The sequence below is a fragment of the Carcharodon carcharias genome, chromosome 12 (assembly GCF_017639515.1).
Source record: "Carcharodon carcharias isolate sCarCar2 chromosome 12, sCarCar2.pri, whole genome shotgun sequence".
In the NCBI taxonomy this organism is placed as follows: domain Eukaryota; kingdom Metazoa; phylum Chordata; class Chondrichthyes; order Lamniformes; family Lamnidae; genus Carcharodon; species Carcharodon carcharias.
In genome coordinates this window covers 16,316,374-16,335,122 of record NC_054478.1, presented here as the reverse complement: position 1 = coordinate 16,335,122, position 18,749 = coordinate 16,316,374, and the positions used below count along the sequence as shown (strand labels likewise).

General features: G+C 48.8%; 1 protein-coding gene across 2 annotated transcripts in view; it reads right to left on the bottom strand.

Moving 5' to 3' along the window:
- The window catches only part of LOC121284849 (carboxy-terminal domain RNA polymerase II polypeptide A small phosphatase 1-like), a 28,755-nt gene extending 11,040 nt beyond the window's left edge, over positions 1–17,715 (bottom strand). Inside the window, exons 1-3 of one of the 2 annotated variants that reach the window (XM_041200653.1) lie at positions 17,280–17,715; positions 4,406–4,563; positions 2,801–2,896 (exon numbers count right to left, since the gene is read on the bottom strand). In XM_041200653.1, coding sequence (XP_041056587.1) covers positions 2,801–2,896; positions 4,406–4,563; positions 17,280–17,346 — 321 coding nt within the window. In that variant the 5' untranslated portion in view covers positions 17,347–17,715. The remainder of the gene's footprint in view (positions 1–2,800; positions 2,897–4,405; positions 4,564–17,279) is intronic. The other variant, XM_041200654.1, reaches the window with a different exon arrangement.
- Positions 17,716–18,749: the final 1,034 nt, after the last annotated feature.

Below are 18,749 nucleotides of genomic sequence, written 5' to 3'. Positions count from 1 at the left end.
TTCTGGAGAGTTGGCCAAATCGAGTTGCGGGTTTTTCAGTGCATCTTTCTATTCGTTTCTCCCTCATGCGTTTATCCACCTTCCCCTTCTCCATCAATGCATCGAGGTTGTTCACTCCTCAATTACTCCCCTGCGGTGTCGATCTCCACATTCTCACCAGTCCCTGGGTAAAGAAGCTTCTCCTGAGTTAGGAACTCTCTCTTATATCGATGGACCATAATTCTAACCTCTCCCAACAAGTGGAAACATCTTATCTGCGTCTAGCAAACCCCTTCAAAATTTTAAAGGCTTGTGTCAGGCAATCCCTCAGCCCGTTTTTCCTCTACCCTCGAGGAGAGCCTCAGCCTGTTTTGAGCTTTCCTGATGGTTACAGCCCCTCAGTTCTGACATAATCTCCTCGTGTAACGTCCTCAGTTCCCTGCATTGCCTTTAGCAGCCCTGGCCTTATTAAAATAAAAAGTATTTCCTTCGGTCATCTGGCTCATGATGAGTTTTACCCGACTTGAAGCTGAGAAACAGAATCCGAAAAGTCCAGGTTCTTGCTACACTTTAAAAAAAAAGTTGTCAAAAAGGACATTTTTTCCCCCCAAAAAGTCCAATATAAACATGCAGCCGGGGGGGCGGGGGGGGGGGTCAGCACTTGTAGAATTCAACCTTGTAACAAAAGAGGGGGAGTGGACAAAACAGAAAAAAGATGAGAGGTTTTAACATTCCGGCTCAGCTTTCCGATTATCGCTGCTTTCAATCAGCCCGGGGTCCCCCTCTGCAGCTTCCACATTCCTGAAATTCCATTCGCCTTGCTATTTTGTTTTCCAACAGGGAGTTGCGCCATTAAATTGACGTGGCGCAGCACTGCCACCTTCTGGCAAAGCTAAGGATACTACAGGAACAAAACAAGACAGGGAGGGGGAGGTGGGGGTGGGGGGGGCCCAGTTCCAGGTCTGGCCATTCTGTATTTAACTTTCACACATCAACTGAGGCAGTCAAAACAAAAAAAAAAAACAGTTCCCTCCTCTGGCTTGTCACATTGATGAAATTGCTGCACCATTAACCCTCTTTCTTGCCCGTGGAATATGGGAACAGGAAGTCAGACAGCCCCTTTAGTCTACTCTGGATTAGATTATGGCTGATCTGCAATCTTAACTCTATGCTTTGGTTCTGTGACCCTTACTATCCCCTCACCCAACACGTTCCATCAACCTGAGTTTTGAAGTTTACAATTGATCCTGAGCCTTAACAGGTTTTTGGGGAGACAGTTCCAGATTTTCACTCTCTCTTGTGTGAAGGTGTGCCTCCTGGCATCACTCCTGAACAGCCTGGCTTGAGTTTTGTTCTCAATCTCCCTGCCGGAGGGAAATAGTTTCTCTCCATCTACTTTGACCTCCTTAAGTACCTTCATTAGATCAATTCTTAATCTTCTAAACTCAAGGGAATACCAGCCTGGTCTGTGCAACCTGCAAATTCATAACTTAACCCTTTCAGCCCCAGGATCATTCTGGTGAATCTGCGCTGCTCCCCCCTCCAGGGGCAATAGGTCCTTCCTGAGGTGCAGGGCCTAGAACTGAACCCAGTTCGTCCAGATGGGGGGGGGGGGGGTTTAACCAGAGATTTATGTAACTAAACCACAACCTCTTTAGATAAAGGCAAACATTCCATTAGCCCTTTCCTTTTTGTTTTGGTACGTGTCCATTGCTTTTTTCCCCTCAATTTCTGTAATTGAGTCCCTAAACCTCTCAGCTCTTCCTCAGTTCCAGGGTTCTCACCAGGTAGAAAATGCTCTGAACTCTCTTTCACACCCCAAACTGGATGACTTTACACTTCCCCACATTGAACTCCTTCTGCCACAGTTCTACCCACTCACTGGCTCCATCAATGTCTCTTTGCAGCTTTGATCCACGTTATCCTTTATTGTGCAAGCTGACTTGTGGTGGTGCCCAGAATTTGAAGAACAGGTTTGCCATGGGTCTCTTTCGAATGGAGCAGACAATGGTTACCATGGGTCAGAGGGGAAAGGAGGCCAAAGGGTTCACTCCTGCTCCTGTTTCTTATTAAATATTTTGGGTTTACATGAGGTGCACTGCTATACCTCCCACGAGTCTAGAAGGCAAAGTATTAGCGGGCTGGAGTCCCTTCCTGTCTATACCCAGTGCACATAATGGAGGGACTACATGTCAATCAGAAACAGGAATCTTTGTTTTTGAGCATAAACTAAGACACTCTGTGGACTAAATGTTGCCAGTGTGGAGGGTGTGGTTATATTGTTAACAGGTCACCAACTAGTCCAATGGTACAACACAGTGGCACACTGCATTCCTCCATGGTGTAGGATATTGCTGTATATACATGCAGCCCTATAACATATTTTGCTATCCTAAACACACAATGAACCTGGTGGCTCTTCATCATCCTTTCCCCCAACCTGATGGTGTCGTCTATTAGCCAATTGACGATTAGACACTCGGACACCTTGGAATGATCATCCTGGTCCTTCCGGTTTCCATTTTGAGTTTCCCAGTTTTTCCTCACTTTTCAGAATTGCCCATTTGGGATCTTCCTTTTTTAAAAAAAGGAATAGGAAGCTGGATCGTATCCACCCACCACCCCACCCACCCACCCCCCCCCCCCCCCCCCCCACCCCCACCCACCCTGTTCTATCTTTCTACCCAAAGGAGTAAGAAGAGCTCAGCTCTCAGAGTGCCTCTGGCGTTAACACAGGGTCCAATCCCAGAGCCAGGGTGGAGTTAGACTGCAGCCTTGCCCCTGGTGTCACCCCTCAAGCTCCAGTCTACTTTCAGCTTACTTCAGTTATCTGCTTCTTTTTGCAGAATGAATTAAACGTCTCTGGAGGTTTGTGTTCGATTGTTCCTAATGCTTCTGCCTCATTGCTGCACAGAACCTAAACCAAAAGGCCAATATTGGTTAGTACCAAATACTTGAGCGAGACAGTCTTACAGCACAGGAGGCCATTCAGCCCATCATGCCTGTGCTGGATCTTTGAAAGAGCTATCCAACTAAATCCACTCCCTTGCTATTTTTTTTTTCCTTTTTAAGTATTGATTCAGTTCCCCTTTTGCAAGTTAGTATTGAACCTGGTTCCACCTCCCTTTCAGGCAGCATGTTCCAGCTCATCATAACTAGCTGCCTGCAATGCTTTCTCACCTCCCCCTCTGGTTCTTTCACCAATTATCTTAAATCTGTGTCCTCTCTCCTGACAGTGGAAACAGTTTCTCCATAATTACTCTATCAAAACCCTTTATAATTTGGAATATTTGAAGTTAATAAGACCATGCCGTGTATTTACCCGCCCCCAACCCCCCCCTCCCCACCATACTCCAAGCTCCTTGCTTCACACATTAGTTGTGACCCACATTAGCCCCCTCCCCACAATTACTTGCACCATGGTAGCTCATTCCTATATCCTATCCAATGCACTAAATCGTTTGAAAGCTTCATTATTTAAAACAGAAGTAGTATTCTAAATCAGAACCCAGGCCCTTGCCTGTTTACTGGATACAGGAATGATTCCCACAATGAAGAACTACAAATTCTCAGTTTGGCTTAAGGAATGAGCTCTGCTCACTTTAGAGCAACAGAGACACAGAGGTGATCCAATAAGGATTGAGAAACAAATTGAATAGTTGGGTATAGTCCTATTGAGGGATCATCCCAGTTTCACAGATCAGAGGGGGCCAGGGGACATGAGGCTAAACTCTTTAAGAGTTGAAACCCACTGGGTGTTGGTCAGTTCCTGTTCCCTGGAAGCAATGAGCCTCAGGAATGTGATGCCAGCTGGTGTGGTGGGTACTGACTCCCTGACCCTTCGAGTGGGAGCTGGACCAGCTCCTGATTGGGGCAGAGATCAGATCATATGGAAGTTAAGTGTCTCTATACAGATCATTTGGTCTGGGTGACGTCCTGGACTGGGTTTCCATCGCCTGAGGGTAGTCAGAGAGGAATTTTCGGAGTGTTTTTTTATTCTTATTGGCCATGGGGACTTTTTTGGTTTATTGGCCTCTCCCAGGAAGTTACACTCTGCCAAGGCAGCTGTGATGAAGCAGCAGGAAATGTGGGTTGATTAGAATAGTGATCACTGTTTCCTCTGCTCCCCCTCCTCCACTGACAGTGTAGCCCCATCTTCTCCCTTCCATCCCACCCTCCCCTCCAAACAACTTCCATTGCCCTCCTCCTCCCCAATCCCAATCCAATCCCCTCGCCACCCCAAGCCCTGTCCCCCTCCCACCTCCTCTCCCTTCCCCTCTGTCACCTCCATCACCCTCTCCCTCCCAAACCACCCCCACCCCCCACCCCTCCCCACCCCCCAGGTCTGATTCAGCCATATCTAACCCCACCCAGAGCCTGCACAGTTGAGCAGGCAGCTTTGCCCACCCCTGGGGTACCACCTTACCTGGGTGGCACTGCTCTTGCCATCGGGCAGCAGTGAAGTGTTGTTGTTGCTGCTGCCCAGGACCTGGTTGGCATTGTCATCGCTCTGGGGCAGGCAGCAGAAGATGGCATGGAAGATGCTCCGTCGCCGTGGTTTCTTGCTGGAGACGGGCAGGTGTCCTGAAAGGTAGAGGCATCCCGAGGGAGTTAGAGACAGGAAGGGCAGGCATTATCAATCCCAGCAGGGGTGGGTGGGAGGCAGCACTGCCCACCCCGCCAGCTTGCCCAGAATGCACTGAGCCTGGTGAACTGCGGCACCAAAGGTCAACATGCTCATCTTGCCCAGAATGCACTGCAATTAGCAAAACAGTGCCTCTGGTGGTGAATCAGCGTTACAACAGTGACTATACTTCAAAAGTACTTCATTGGGTGTAAGTCAGTAGTGAGCAGTCCAGTGGCTGCGGAAGGCACTATATAAATGCAAGTTTTCCATTCTTTAGCAAAGCAGCACGATACAGAGGAACATAAAACTCAGCCACCTGGCTCTGTGTGAACCCAAACTTGTGGCAGTGTCAGCTGTGCCTCTCCCATCTCCGAGCTCAAGCTCCACACCAAAGGCTCCCTCCTAAAATTCAGGTTGACATTCAAGTGCCTGTACTGAGGGAGTGCTGCACTGTCAGGGGTGCCAATTTCTGGTGAGAAGTTAAAACGAGGGCCCATCTGCCCTTTCAAGTGAACTTAGAAGATTCCACAAGTGAAGAGGAGAGTTTCTCCCACCAGCAGTACTGGGCCATCATCTATTACTCGTCCAACGGCACTGAACAGGTTACCTGGTTATTACCTCGATGTGGGATCTTGCTGTGTGCAAATTAGCTTCGGCATTTCCTTACTTACGATAATGACTACACTTCAGAAATACTACATTGCCTGGAATGGCCATCCAGAGTTTGTGAAAGGTGCCTTAGAAATGCACATTCTTTCATTTGTATTTCTCCCCGACTCCACCCATTGCCATTTCCTCCTCAGTACCCCTTCCTCTTACCCCGCGGGAGTGATCGGCCATCTGATTTCTAGCCCCCAACACCCCCCGGCTAAACTCACATGGTGCACAAAAGCCAATGTTCTTTCCCCCTGAGGGGCAATGGGGAGGTTCCACGACACAGTCATTGCAGCAAGAGGAATCGGGGTGGTGGGGGGGGTGCGGGGTGAGATTTGACTGATTACCCCACCTCAGCAACGACCAGTGTCAGCTCAGCCGAAGGTGCTAGTGAACTTTGCGCAGATCCAATTTGAACCTTTGACCTGCTAACTTATACAAACTGGTATCTGATTGGGTGGGGCCTTTATCCAATCGATCATGGAGAGGTTTGATATAAACTAAGCCGAACAATTTTAAAGGGGTTGCAGGAACAGAGATACCCTTGGGTGCAGAGAGAGAAATCATCAAAAGGGGCAGAACAAATCAGGAAGGCTATTAATAAAAGAATATGTCTTTATCGATAGGGACAGAGTACAAAAACAAGGGAGTTATGCTAAACTTTTATAAATCACTGGTTACACTCCAGCTGGTGTAACGTATTCAATTCTGGGCATCACAATTTAGGAACGATGTCAAGGTCTTGGAGAGAATGTGGAGGTTTTAGGAGTGAGGGGCTTTGGTTAATGCAGAGAGACTGGAGAAGCTGGGATTGTTCTCCTTAGAGCAAGGAAGGATAAGGGGGAGGTTTAATAGAGGCGTTCAAAATTTCGAAGGGGTTTGATAGAGTAAGGCGAAGCTATACACTGGATCTATTGGCGTCTGGGAGCGGGGGGTGTGAAGAGGAGGTAGAGGGTGGGAGGAGTGGGCAGGAATGGGGGATGATCTCAGTGGCTGCGGGAGGGTCAGTAACCAGAGGGACACAGATTGAGGATAATCTGCAAAAGCATTGGAGGCGGACATGAGGAGATTTAAAAAAAATTTTACACAGTGAGTTGTTATAATCTGGAAGGCGCTGCCTGAAAGGGCGGTGGAAGCAGATTCCATAGGAACTTTCAAAAGGGAATTGATTAAATACTTGAGAAGCAGAAATTTGCAGGGCTATGAGATGAGATTTGATACTGATTAGATATGTCTTTCAAAGAGTCAGCACAGACACAATGGAGCAAATGGCCTTCATCTCCTCTGCTGTATAATCATACGAAATGCCCTCATAAACCCATCATTTGGCACTCCCTGCCTATAGTTAATAGATACAAGTCTTACTTAGCATGGCTGAATTGGCCGCACACTCATCGAGTGCAAAGGTCCTGGGTTCAAGTCCCTTGTCCCAGTTTAAAAGATGTTAGCGAGACTGACACATCACATGTCTGAAGCAGATGGTGGCATTGTTAGACGCAACGTTCTTCATCGAAGATATTAAATTTAGCCCCCACGTTCCCTGGATCATAAAGTGGAAGAGGATGTTGTGCGGGCGGTGGTGGATATTATACTACAACCATATAAAACACTAGTCAGAGACCATCTGGAGTAACTGTGATCAGTTCTGGGCAGGGTGCTGCAGGGAGGGGATGTCAGTCATGGAGGGGGCTGCTGGGGAGGTAGGGGGCAGGGGGAGCAGGGCTGAGGGAGGTGATCTTCAGCCTGGTAATGGTAGGTGAGCATGTCTAACTCTCTCCCCATACAGGAAGCCGTTGCCTTCACTGCTTCCGTGCCTGTCAACGGTTATTGGCCACTTCCCTCGTTCGAAGCTCGGCCCAGTGCTTCCTCCATCCTCACGGTTTCCTGTTGTGGGCGCTGCCTCTGCAGCAGAAGGTGGGGGGTGGGGGGTGGGGGGGTTGGTGGTGTTCCTCAGACTTCCTCCCCCCACCCCCGCCCCCCGCCCCCCCCCCCCCCCCCCCCCCCCCCCTGGTGTCACAAGCCCGAAAGCTCTTACTGTGGCTTTATGTTTTGTTTTGTGCCCCGGTTCACTGTACGAGAGACAGCAGACACACCTCCAATGTCCCCAGGACTTGGGGGGGAGGGGGGCGCTTTCTACACAAACACTACTCCCAATTCCCCTTGAGTGGCCAATTACTCGGATTTATACAGCCCCTTTAACACAGCAGGAACGTCAAGCAAAAATACTGGCACCGAGGACCAAAATGAGATATCAGGACAGAAGAGGAAAAGTTTGTTAAGGAGAACGGGGCAGAGGCGTTGCTTAGGGAGGGAATTCCAGAGCTCAGCGTTAATGTTGCAAATGCTGTGACAATTGTGCACACGCTGTAGTTGTGATTAAGAGCAGTTGATACTAATAGGGGAAAGGTTAGCGCACAGATACAAGAAGCAGTGAGGAAGGGAAAAGTAATCTGCACTTGTTATACTGAGTAGTATGAACAACCCTATGTCGAACACTGGCTGGCTCAAACTTCTTACCTTACCAGACGCCTACTCCGCACATTAACACTTAGGGCCCAGGCAGCTGGAGGCATGGCTGCCAATGGGGGAGCAATTAAAATCCGAGTGGCGCGAGGTCAGAATTGGGGGGAGCACAGGGATCTCAGGGGCTGGAGGGGATTACAGAGATCAGGAGGGACCTTGGAGACTGGAGGGGGGTTATAGAGATCAGGAGGGATCTTGGGAGGCTGAAGGGTGTTACAGAGATCAGGACAGTCTTGGGAACAAGGATGTGAATTTAAAAGCTGAGGTATTGCTGGACTGGGACTGAGCTCAGGGATGAGGGGTGAACGGGATTGTTTATGTACCTGTTAGGATATGGTCAGGAGAGTTTCAGACAAGCTGACATTTAAGGAGGGGGTTTAGTGCAGTTCCACTGGTGCCAACAGGACTGTCCAGGGTATACAATCTCTCCACATCCGTGATTAATAACCCTCTTAGTAATTACTGAAATGCACGATAGATGCCCTGGAGCCCCAGTGACAGGAGAGACTAGGGCAGGCAGATGATGAGAGTTTAGCTGTAAAGCAAGTGGCTCTTTCCAAAATACAGAAAGTCCAATCACCCAGATGCACAACATGGAATCTCAATGGCTCCCCGCCCCACACACCAACCCCTATTCCCATACAAAGAAAAGCAACTTGCATTTATATAGCACCTTTCACAGCCTCAGATGTCCCAAATGAAGTACTTTTCTTCAAATAAAAATTATATAGTAACGCAAGAAATGTTGGCAGCAAAACATGTGCAGAACAAGCTCCCAAAAACAGCAACATGAAAAGGGCCAGATCAACTGGTCTTAGATGTCATTTGGTGGGGAGACAGGGTCTCAGTTTAACAGCTGATCTAAAATATGGGACCAATATCTCCTCCTTTGGCTCCATGTCAATGTGTGTCTGCTGATGCTGCTGTGAAAGCACCTAGGGACATTTTGTGGACAGTTCTGGTCGCCACATTACAGGAAGGACATAATTGCTCTGGAGAGAGTACAGAGGAGATTTACAAGAATGTTGCCAGGGCTTGAAAAGTGCGGCTATGAGGAAAGATTGGATAGGCTGGGGTTGTTTTCCCTGGCACTGAGGAGGCTGAGGGGTGACTTGATTGAGGAGTACAAGATTGAGGGGCCTAGATAGAGTAGACAGGGATGCCCTATTTCCCCCTAGCAGAGAGGTCAATTACCAGGGGGCACAGATTTAAGGTGATCGGCAGAAGGATTAGAGGGGACTTGAGGGAAAACTTCTCCACTCAGAGGGTGGTGGGTGTTTGGCATTCACTGCCCTGGTTTGGTGGTGGAGGCAGAAACCCTCGACTCATTTAAAAGGCACCTGGATCTGCACCTAAAGTGCAGTAACCTGCCAAGGCTGCGGACCAGATGCTGGATGGTGAGATTAAAATGGGCAACTAGTTTTTCATTTTTACATTTCTTGGCCATCGCAGACACGATGGGCTGAATGGCCTTGTTCTGTGCCGTAACATTTCTATGGTTCAATGGACGTGTTGTTTTTCTACCAGGCACCTCTCTGAATACAGACGATCGTTGTTGTTACAATTGGCCTCAGTGTCATTGGATCAGTTAAAAATCTGGGAGAGGGGCTGGGGTTGTGGGCGGTGGAGCTGGGAAGAGAATAATCCAGGACTCTTGCTCCTAATCCCTAACCACATTCCTGCTGGGGAGCTTGCATGTATGAGGTGGGCTAGTTCTGGACAATGGCCAGTCACACTATAGCATAATCACACACAAAATAACTGAGCACGGATCAAGGGAGTTTTTATTTTTAAACACAGCAAGCTGTGCTCTGGAATGCATTGCCTGAAAGAGAGTGGTGAAAGCAGATTCAATAGGAACTTTCAAAAGCTCCCTCTACACTGTCCCCACTAAACATTCCCAGGACAGGTACAGCACGGGGTTAGATACAGAGTAAAACTCCCTCTACACTGTCCCCATCAAACACTCCCAGGACAGGTACAGCACAGGGTTAGATACAGAGTAAAGCTCCCTCTACACTGTCCCCATCAAACACTCCCAGGACAGATACAGCACGGGGTTAGATACAGAGTAAAGCCCCCTCTACACTGTCCTCATCAAACACTCCCAGGGCAGGTACAGCACGGGGTTAGATACAGAGTAAAACTCACTCTATACTGTCCCCATCAAACACTCCCAGGACAGGTACAGCACGGGGTTAGATACAGAGTAAAGCTCCCTCTACACTGTCCCCATCAAACACTCCCAGGACAGGTACAGCACGGGGCTATATACAGAGTAAAACTCACTCTATACTGTCCCCATCAAACATTCCCAGGTCAAGTACAGCATGGGGTTAGATACAGAGTAAAGCTCCCTCTACACTGACCCAAACAATCTCTGAGAAATGGAAAAAGAGATTTTTAAATTGATGGGAACGATTTAAAGATGTAGCTATCTGCAGTAATGCAGCCATTCCCCAGAATCTCTGTAATCAACTTATCTTTTCACCCACACAGGGTGAGCCAGAGGGGCATGGCTGCCATAAAGAGATATCAGATGGGAGCACTGTGTTTCACCTTTTACTCAATGTGTACTGTACCTATAGAAAAGTGAAAGGGGGGCAAGAATGGATACACATTGCCATGACAACAGGACCCTCTGGGCCAATAACAGATCCCTGCAGCCCCACACATACCAAGATACCAAGAACCATCCAATCACCCTGGACATCAACATGCATTCAAACTCAGCAGGAAGGCAGACACTTGTCACTTTTGCTTCAGATGTTTTCACAAAACACACGCAATGCTACATGGATCAGTGCTGAGTGACAACACTGAAGGTCAGGCATTTGGAATGCTCCCTCTTCATGGCAATAGTTGGGGAACACCCATTTTCACTGTATTACACACCCAATAAATTTACAAACTGTGAGGAATACCCACAGCATCATTCTGACATCCTGTCAGTCCATACATGGGTCTGAAGGAAACTGTAGAGCTAGAAAACACAGGGCTACAGTATTGGTGGAGGCATTGTCACCATATAACCCTGGGGAATAGGATTGGTGGGAATGGGTCTGTCACTGTATAACACTGGGGTACAGTACAGGTGGGGATGGGTCTGTCACTGTATAACACTGGGGTACGGTACTGGTGGGGACACATCTGTCAGTGCATAACACTGGGGTACAGTACTGGTGGGGACAGGTCTGTCACTATATAACACTGGGGAGCAGTACTGGTGGGGACAGGTCTGTCACTGTATAACACTGGGGTACAGTACTGGTGGGAACAGGTTTGTCACTGTATAACACTGGGGTACAGTACTGGTGGGAACAGGTTTGTCACTGTATAACACTGGGGTACAGTACTGGTGGGGACAGGTCTGTCACTGTATAACACTGGGATACAGTACTGGTGGGAACAGGTTTGTCGCTGTATAACACTGGGGTACAGTACTGGTGGGGACACGTCTGTCAGTGCATAACACTGGGGTACAGTACTGGTGGGGACAGGTCTGTCACTGTATAACACTGGGGTACAGTACTGGTGGGGGCAGGTCTGTCACTGTATAACACTGGGGAGCAGTACTGGTGGAGACAGGTCTGTCACTGTATAACACTGGGATACAGTACTGGTGGGAACAGGTTTGTCACTGTATAACACTGGGGTACAGTACTGGTGGGAACAGGTTTGTCACTGTATAACACTGGGGTACAGTACCGGTGGGGACAGGTCTGTCACTGTATAACACTGGGGTACAGTACTGGTGGGGACAGCTCTGTCACTGTATAACACTGGGGTACAGTACTGGTGGGGACAGCTCTGTCACTGTATAACAATGGGGTACAGTACTGGTGGGGACAGGTCTGTCAGTGTATAACATTGGGATACAGTACTGGTGAGGACAGGTCTGTCAATGTATAACACGGGTACAGTACTGGTGGGGACAGGTCTGTCACTGTATAACACTGGGGTACAGTACTGGTGGAGACAGGTCAGTCACTATATAACACTGGGGTACAGTACTGGTGGGGACAGGTCTGTCACTGTATAACACTGGGGTACAGTACTGGTGGGGACAGGTCAGTCACTATATAACACTGGGGTACAGTACTGGTGGGGACAGGTCTGTCAGTGTATAACACTGGGTACAGTACTGGTGGGGCAGGTCTCTCAGTGTATAACACTGGGGTACAGTACTGGTGGGGCAGGTCTGTCACTGTATAACACTGGGGTACAGTACTGGTGGGGACAGGTCTGTCACTGTATAACACTGGGGTACAGTAGTGGTGGGGACAGGTCTGTCACTGTGTAACACTGGGGTACAGTACTGGTGTGGACAGGTCTGTCGCTGTATAACACTGGGGTACAGTACTGATGGGAGCAGGTCTGTCACTGTATAACACTGGGGTACAATACTGGTGGGGACAGGTCCGTCACTGTATAACACTGGGGTACAGCACTGGTGGGGACAGGTCTCTCAGTGTATAACACTGGGGTACAGTACTGATGGGAGCAGGTCTGTCACTGTATAACACTGGGGTACAGTACTGGTGGGGACAGGTCTGTCACTGTATAACACTGGGATACAGTACTGGTGGGGACAGGTCCGTCACTGTATAACACTGGGGTACAGTACTGGTGGGGACAGGTCCGTCACTGTATAACACTGGGGTACAGTACTGGTGGGGACAGGTCTGTCACTGTATAACACTGGGATACAGTACTGGTGGGAACAGGTTTGTCACTGTATAACACTGGGGTACAGTACTGGTGGGGACAGGTCTGTCACTGTATAACACTGGGGGTACAGTACTGGTGGGGACAGCTCTGTCACTGTATAACACTGGGATACAGTACTGGTGGGGACACGTCTGTCACTGTATAACACTGGGGTACAGTACTGGTGGGGACAGCTCTGTCACTGTATAACACTGGGGTACAGTACTGGTGGGGACAGTTCTGTCACTGTATAACACTGGGGTACAGTACTGGTGGGGACAGGTCCATCACTGTATAACACTGGGGTACAGTACTGGTGGGGATGGGTCTGTCACTGTATAACACTGTGGTACAGTACTGGTGGGGACAGGTCTGTCACTGTATAACACTGGGGTACAGTACTGGTGGGGACAGGTCAGTCACTGTATAACACTGGGGGTACAGTACTGGTGGGGACAGCTCTGTCACTGTATAACACTGGGATACAGTACTGGTGGGGACACGTCTGTCACTGTATAACACTGGGGTACAGTACTGGTGGGGACAGCTCTGTCACTGTATAACACTGGGGTACAGTACTGGTGGGGACAGGTCCATCACTGTATAACACTGGGGTACAGTACTGGTGGGGATGGGTCTGTCACTGTATAACACTGTGGTACAGTACTGGTGGGGACAGGTCTCTCACTGTATAACACTGGGGTACAGTACTGGTGGGGATGGGTCTGTCACTGTATAACACTGTGGTACAGTACTGGTGGGGACAGGTCTGTTAATGGGAGTGGGGGTTAAGAACATGGCAGAGTAAATAATTCTGTTAGTTTACAATATTTCCTGAAAGTTTGTGATGTCAATTACTGCGTCATGTAATAGCATTGACCCCTCTCCAACTTTCTGTTCAGTCCCTGCGTGCTTTCAGGATAGGGCCATTAACCTGTGCACAGTACAGAGTGCACCATCTATACACTCTCCTCTATGTAACACATTGAGTGCTGACCTTCCTAATACCATAGTGGGCATGAATTAGAGAACTTTGGACATTCCTGCTGCCTGATTGTAGTATTATCACAAAGAATTAACTGTACAGACCCTGTGGCCCAAATTATCTATGCTGGTGTTTATGTTCACACTAGCCTCCTCCAACTCCTATTTCATCTCACCCTATCAGCTACCAGTTGCACCTACTGAACCCACAGTCTGTACCAAAGGACAAAGGCACATCACCTCCCAAAATATTCCAATTCTTACACATCCCATTCCGACTTAGAACCATATCGCCATTTCTTTAGGTGAAAATCCTAGAACTCCCTCCCTAACAGCACTGTGGGTGTACCTACACCACCTGGACTGCAGCAGTTCAAGGAGGCAGCTGACCACCACCTTCTCAAGGGCAATTAAGGATGGGCAATAAATACTGGCCCAGTCAGTGAAGACCATATCCCGTGATTGAATATATGGAATTGAGTTAATTCCTGTCCCCTCCCCCACAATGAACAATTCCACATGTTCCAGCAAACCTCCAATGCTTCCCCAAGTCACCCGTCAATGAATAAGCTCGGCATATTCAACCATGATGGGAACACTCGTGCCTTCATTCAGCATCTACCCGAGTGCAGTTTACTGGAGAGGGTGCTGTAAATCAGTGATTCGAAGCAGGAATCTTAGTTAGTTTGTCACCTCACCCCTCCGCCAGCCCAGGGGCACGTATGAACATATGAATTAGGAGTGGGCCACTCGGCCCCTCAAGCCTGCTGCACCTTTCAATAAGATCATGGCTGATCTGATTTTACCCTCACATTCTTGCCCCATCTCCAATAACCTTTCACCCCTTTGCTTATCAAGAATCTACCCACCTCTGTTTTAAAGATATTGAAGGACTCTGCTTCAACCACCTTGGGAGAAAGAGAATTCCAAAGACTCACAACCCTCAGAGAAACGTTATTACCTTATCTCTGCCCTAAATGGACAAGCCTTTATTTTGAAACAGTGACCCCTAGTTCTAGATTCTCCCACAAGAGGAAACATCCTCTCTACATCCACCCTGTCAAGACCCCTCAGGATCTTAAAGGTTTCAATCAAGTTGCCTCTTACCCTTCTAAACACCAGTGGATATAAGCCTAGTCTGTCCAACCTTTCCTCATAAGACAACCCGCCCATTCCTGGTGTTAGTCTGGTAAACCTTCTCTGAACTGCTTCCAATGCATTTACATCCTTCCTTCAATAAGGAGACCAATACTGTACACAGTGCTCCAGATGTGGTCTCACCAATGCCCTGTACAACTGAAGCATAACCTCCCTGCTTTTGTATTCAATTCCCCTCGCAATAAGTGATAACATTCTATTAGCTTTCCTAATTACTTACTGTACCTGCCTTTTGTGATTCATGCACTAGGACCACCCAGATCCCTCTGCGGCTCAGAGCTCTGCAATCTCTCACCATTTAGATAATGCCTCTTTTTTTTTTTCTAAATTTGACCAGCCATAATAGATGATTTCACATTTTCTCATATCATACTCCAGGTCTTTGCCCATTCACCTAACCTACCCATCTATATCCCTTCAAAGCCTCCTTATGTCCTCTTCACAGCTTACTTTCCTATCTATCTTTGTGTCATCAGCAAATTTAGCAACCACAGCATCAGTCCCTTCCTCTAAGTCATTGATATAAATTGTAAGGGGTTGAGGGCCCAGCTCTGATCCCTGTGGCAAACCACTCATCACATCTGCATGTGAAGCCAACTCTTGTTCCTAAATGCTGCTGCACCAAAACAAGGAACTTCAACACAGATCAGGAATCAAACCGGGACTTTTTGATTTGTAACCTCAACCACTGTAATGGTCAGGCAGGCCTGCATTTACATAGCACCTTCAACATGGGCAAACATCCCACAGCAATGCTACAGGGAGAGTGAGGTAGCCAATAGCCACTTAGCCTGAGAAGGAGAGGCAGTTTGAAAGTTTGGACAAAGGGGCAGGTTTAGATGAGGAGAAGGTGGTTTAGAAAGGCATTCCCAGAGGGTGGCCACATTACAGAAAGACCAACTGGCTTTACCATAGCGGCTGTCACAACTCCAGGGCATATCAAAGCGCTCTTCAGCCAATGGAGTACTATTGGCAATGTAGTCACTATTGTCAACTGTAGGAAACTCGGTAACCAATTTACACACAGCAAGATCCCACAAACAGCAATGTGGTAATGATGGATAATCTGCTTTAGTGATGTCAGTTGAAGGATAAATATTGGCCAGGAGAGCGGGGGGAACACCCCTGCTCGCTTGTAATTGTGTCATGGGATCTTTTACATCCAGACGAGGGGACAGACAGGGCCTTGGTTTGTCACCTCATCTAAAAGATGGCACCTCCAACAGTGCAGCACTTTCTCAGTACTGGCCCTGCGTGCGTCGGCCTGGGCTTTGAGGTTACATCTCTGTAGCGAGGGGCTCGAACCCACACCTCCTGATTTAGAGGAGGTGAGTGTGAGACTCCTAGGAGCTGGTAAGGTAGCTAAAGACCAACAATGGGGCTAGATGGAGGGGGATTTGAGAGGACCAAAGTCATGAAGGATTGACAGCATGCGAGTGTTCACGATTAAACTCTGGAAGCAGGCACATGTTAAATATAGAGTGGTTAGAAGCAATGTTACACGCAACAAATTTCGCCCAGATGACAGTTCAGCAGCTCAAAGCCTTCTCAACCCCATGGGGACCAGGAAGTCACTCGATTCGATTTCGGGGAGCGGTGCTGTGGCAGAGAGAGACCCTCAGTCTGGAGTCCAGGCGGGCCAAGGGGCCCTGAGCCCCCCACACAGCGGCAGAATCCTGCCCACTTGTCTCCCCCCAATGCACCCTCCTCCCCCCCCTCCCCCCACCCCTCTCCAGCTTCCCAGAAGCAGTACCGACTGGCCGAAGCACACGGACAAACAGACAGATCGTAGGGGACTCCCAGATTTGAAAAAAAAAGCCCAGGCACAGATGGATGTTTTGGAGACTGAATGTTTCGGAGAGGGAGGCGGGGTCAACATTCTGAAACACAGACGGTATAGTTGCCTCTCTCTCTCTACCACCCCCCACCCCCCTCCCTCCCGGCCGCCACCACCAACACAAGAATCAAAAACACTGACACACCCACTAGCCAAGTTCCACAAAAACACACGCATCCGCTCTCTCTTCACACAAGAGAAAAACACATCGCCATCAGGGCACCAACTGATGCAACATCAGCTAGGGTGCGAAAAAGAGATTCTTCAAAATGTTGACATTTTACAAAAAAAAATAAACGAATTTGCTTAAAACAAACAAACCTCCCGCCCGGAGTTCAGCTCCACTCCCGTCCAGAACAAGAGCTGGTTTAAGTGGGGGCGGTGTTTTTCCTCTCTCTTCCCCCCACCGCTTCTCTGGGAGGAGGAGGAGGAGGAGGAGGGGGGCCGAAAGAGGGGAGGGAGATTAGACAGGGAAGACAACATTGACTCTGTTTATGAGAGAGAAAGAGAGAAAAAGAGAGAGAGCGGGGGGCGGGGGGAGGGATGGGACTTTTTTTTCTCTTTAAAAAGCCCCTCTTTTGATCTAAACCCAATCAAATCCAGTTTAAAAAGAGACGAAACCGCAGATATCAGAATTCACGAGGGAAATAGAGGAGGGAGAGGGAGGGAAACACAAACACACAGTAAGAGGAGGAATGGCAACAATGTTGCGGTTGAGTTTACTACAAAGTTTCTCTGTTTAAACCACAACAACAGGGAAGCTGATACATTGTTGCTGTGTCAGATACATTGTTACAAAATTGTTACCTTTCTCTCGTAGCGGGGTTTTCGCCTCCTCTTTGCTGACTTGGGTGATTATGGACGGATTGTCCATGAGCTAAATCTTCTTTTTTGATTTAAGAAAGTCTTTTTTTTTCCCCTTTCCCCCCTCCCTCCTCCCCAGAGAAAAAAAAATAGATATTTTTTTTTAAAATGGAGGAGGGGAGGGGAGGGGGGGAAGAGGAGAAAGCGCGGTTCAGGAGTCACTCACAACATGGAAACCTTTCCTCGTCAGTTTCAAAGCGGAGGCACGAAACTAACATGGATCGTCAGGCAGTGTCGGTTTCAAGGCGGCCCGCTGCAGGCGGGGAGGGAGGGACTCAGCCCAGAGGATGCGGCCGCGTTTCCAAGCTCAAGGCTCGGCTTCTGAAGGCTCGGAAGGCGGCGGAGTTCTCCCTCCCTCCCTCCTTCCTTCCTTACCCCCTCCTTCTTTCCCTTCCCCACCCCTCCCCTCCCCTCCTCTCCTCTCCCCTCCCCACCCTCCCTCCCTCCCTCCCTCTCTCTCTCTCTCTCTCTCCCTCCCTCCCTCCCTTCGCCTCCTCACTATCGTGGCTGTGCTTCGCGATCCCAGGCTCCGTTTTCTTTGTGTTTAAAAACAAAGTTTCGAAGCCTTCAACACCCTCACTCTCGGAGGTTGTTTTGATGGGAGTTGGTGTGGATGCGTGGGGGGAGCCTGGAAACAGCGGCGCTGGAGCCCCCAGGGTTAGGGATCGTCTCCAAAGTGCGGTCTCTTGCTTGGAGAAGCTAAATTCTTCCCTGGCGGTAATCGTAGGAGAGAAAACAGACATTGTTTTTTTTTGGCGTTTTATACAGATTTTACCTTAGTATAAAAAAATTATGAAGGGGCATAGCATTTTACAGCATGCGAGGTTATTCAACCATTGTGTTTGTGCTGCCTCTCTTTCTCTTACTTTACCAAGCAGCAGTGATCACTGGGCTCCGAAATGCTTCAGAGACTTAGACAACCTACAGCCGGTACCTCAAAGCGCTGGGGAAGACTGGGGAAGTAACCACCAGCGATGCCTTCACAACATCCTGCAAATCCACTGACCAGAAAGGTGGACCAACAGCAGTGTCTTCTCCCCAGGCCAACTCACCCAGCACCGGGGCGCTAATCACCCCAAAACCAGCTCCGCTGGGTGGGACACCTCGTTCGCGTGCCTGACACCAGAATCCCGAAGTAACTGCTCCACTTGGAACTTGGACACTCCCAGGAGGGCAGCGGGAACGTTCTAGGGATGTCCTCAAAGCTTCCCTGAAAAGGTTAAACATCCCCATCGACTCCACGGGAGACCATCCAGAATGGGGATGGTTCATTTGGGAAGGCACCGAACACGGAGAGACTCCATCGGGAATGTGCAGAGGAGAAGTCGAGGCTTCGGAGGGAGCGCATAACCCCTCCACCCCCCCTCAAACAACCCATCCATCCGAATGACCCTTCAACAGAACTAAGTCAAA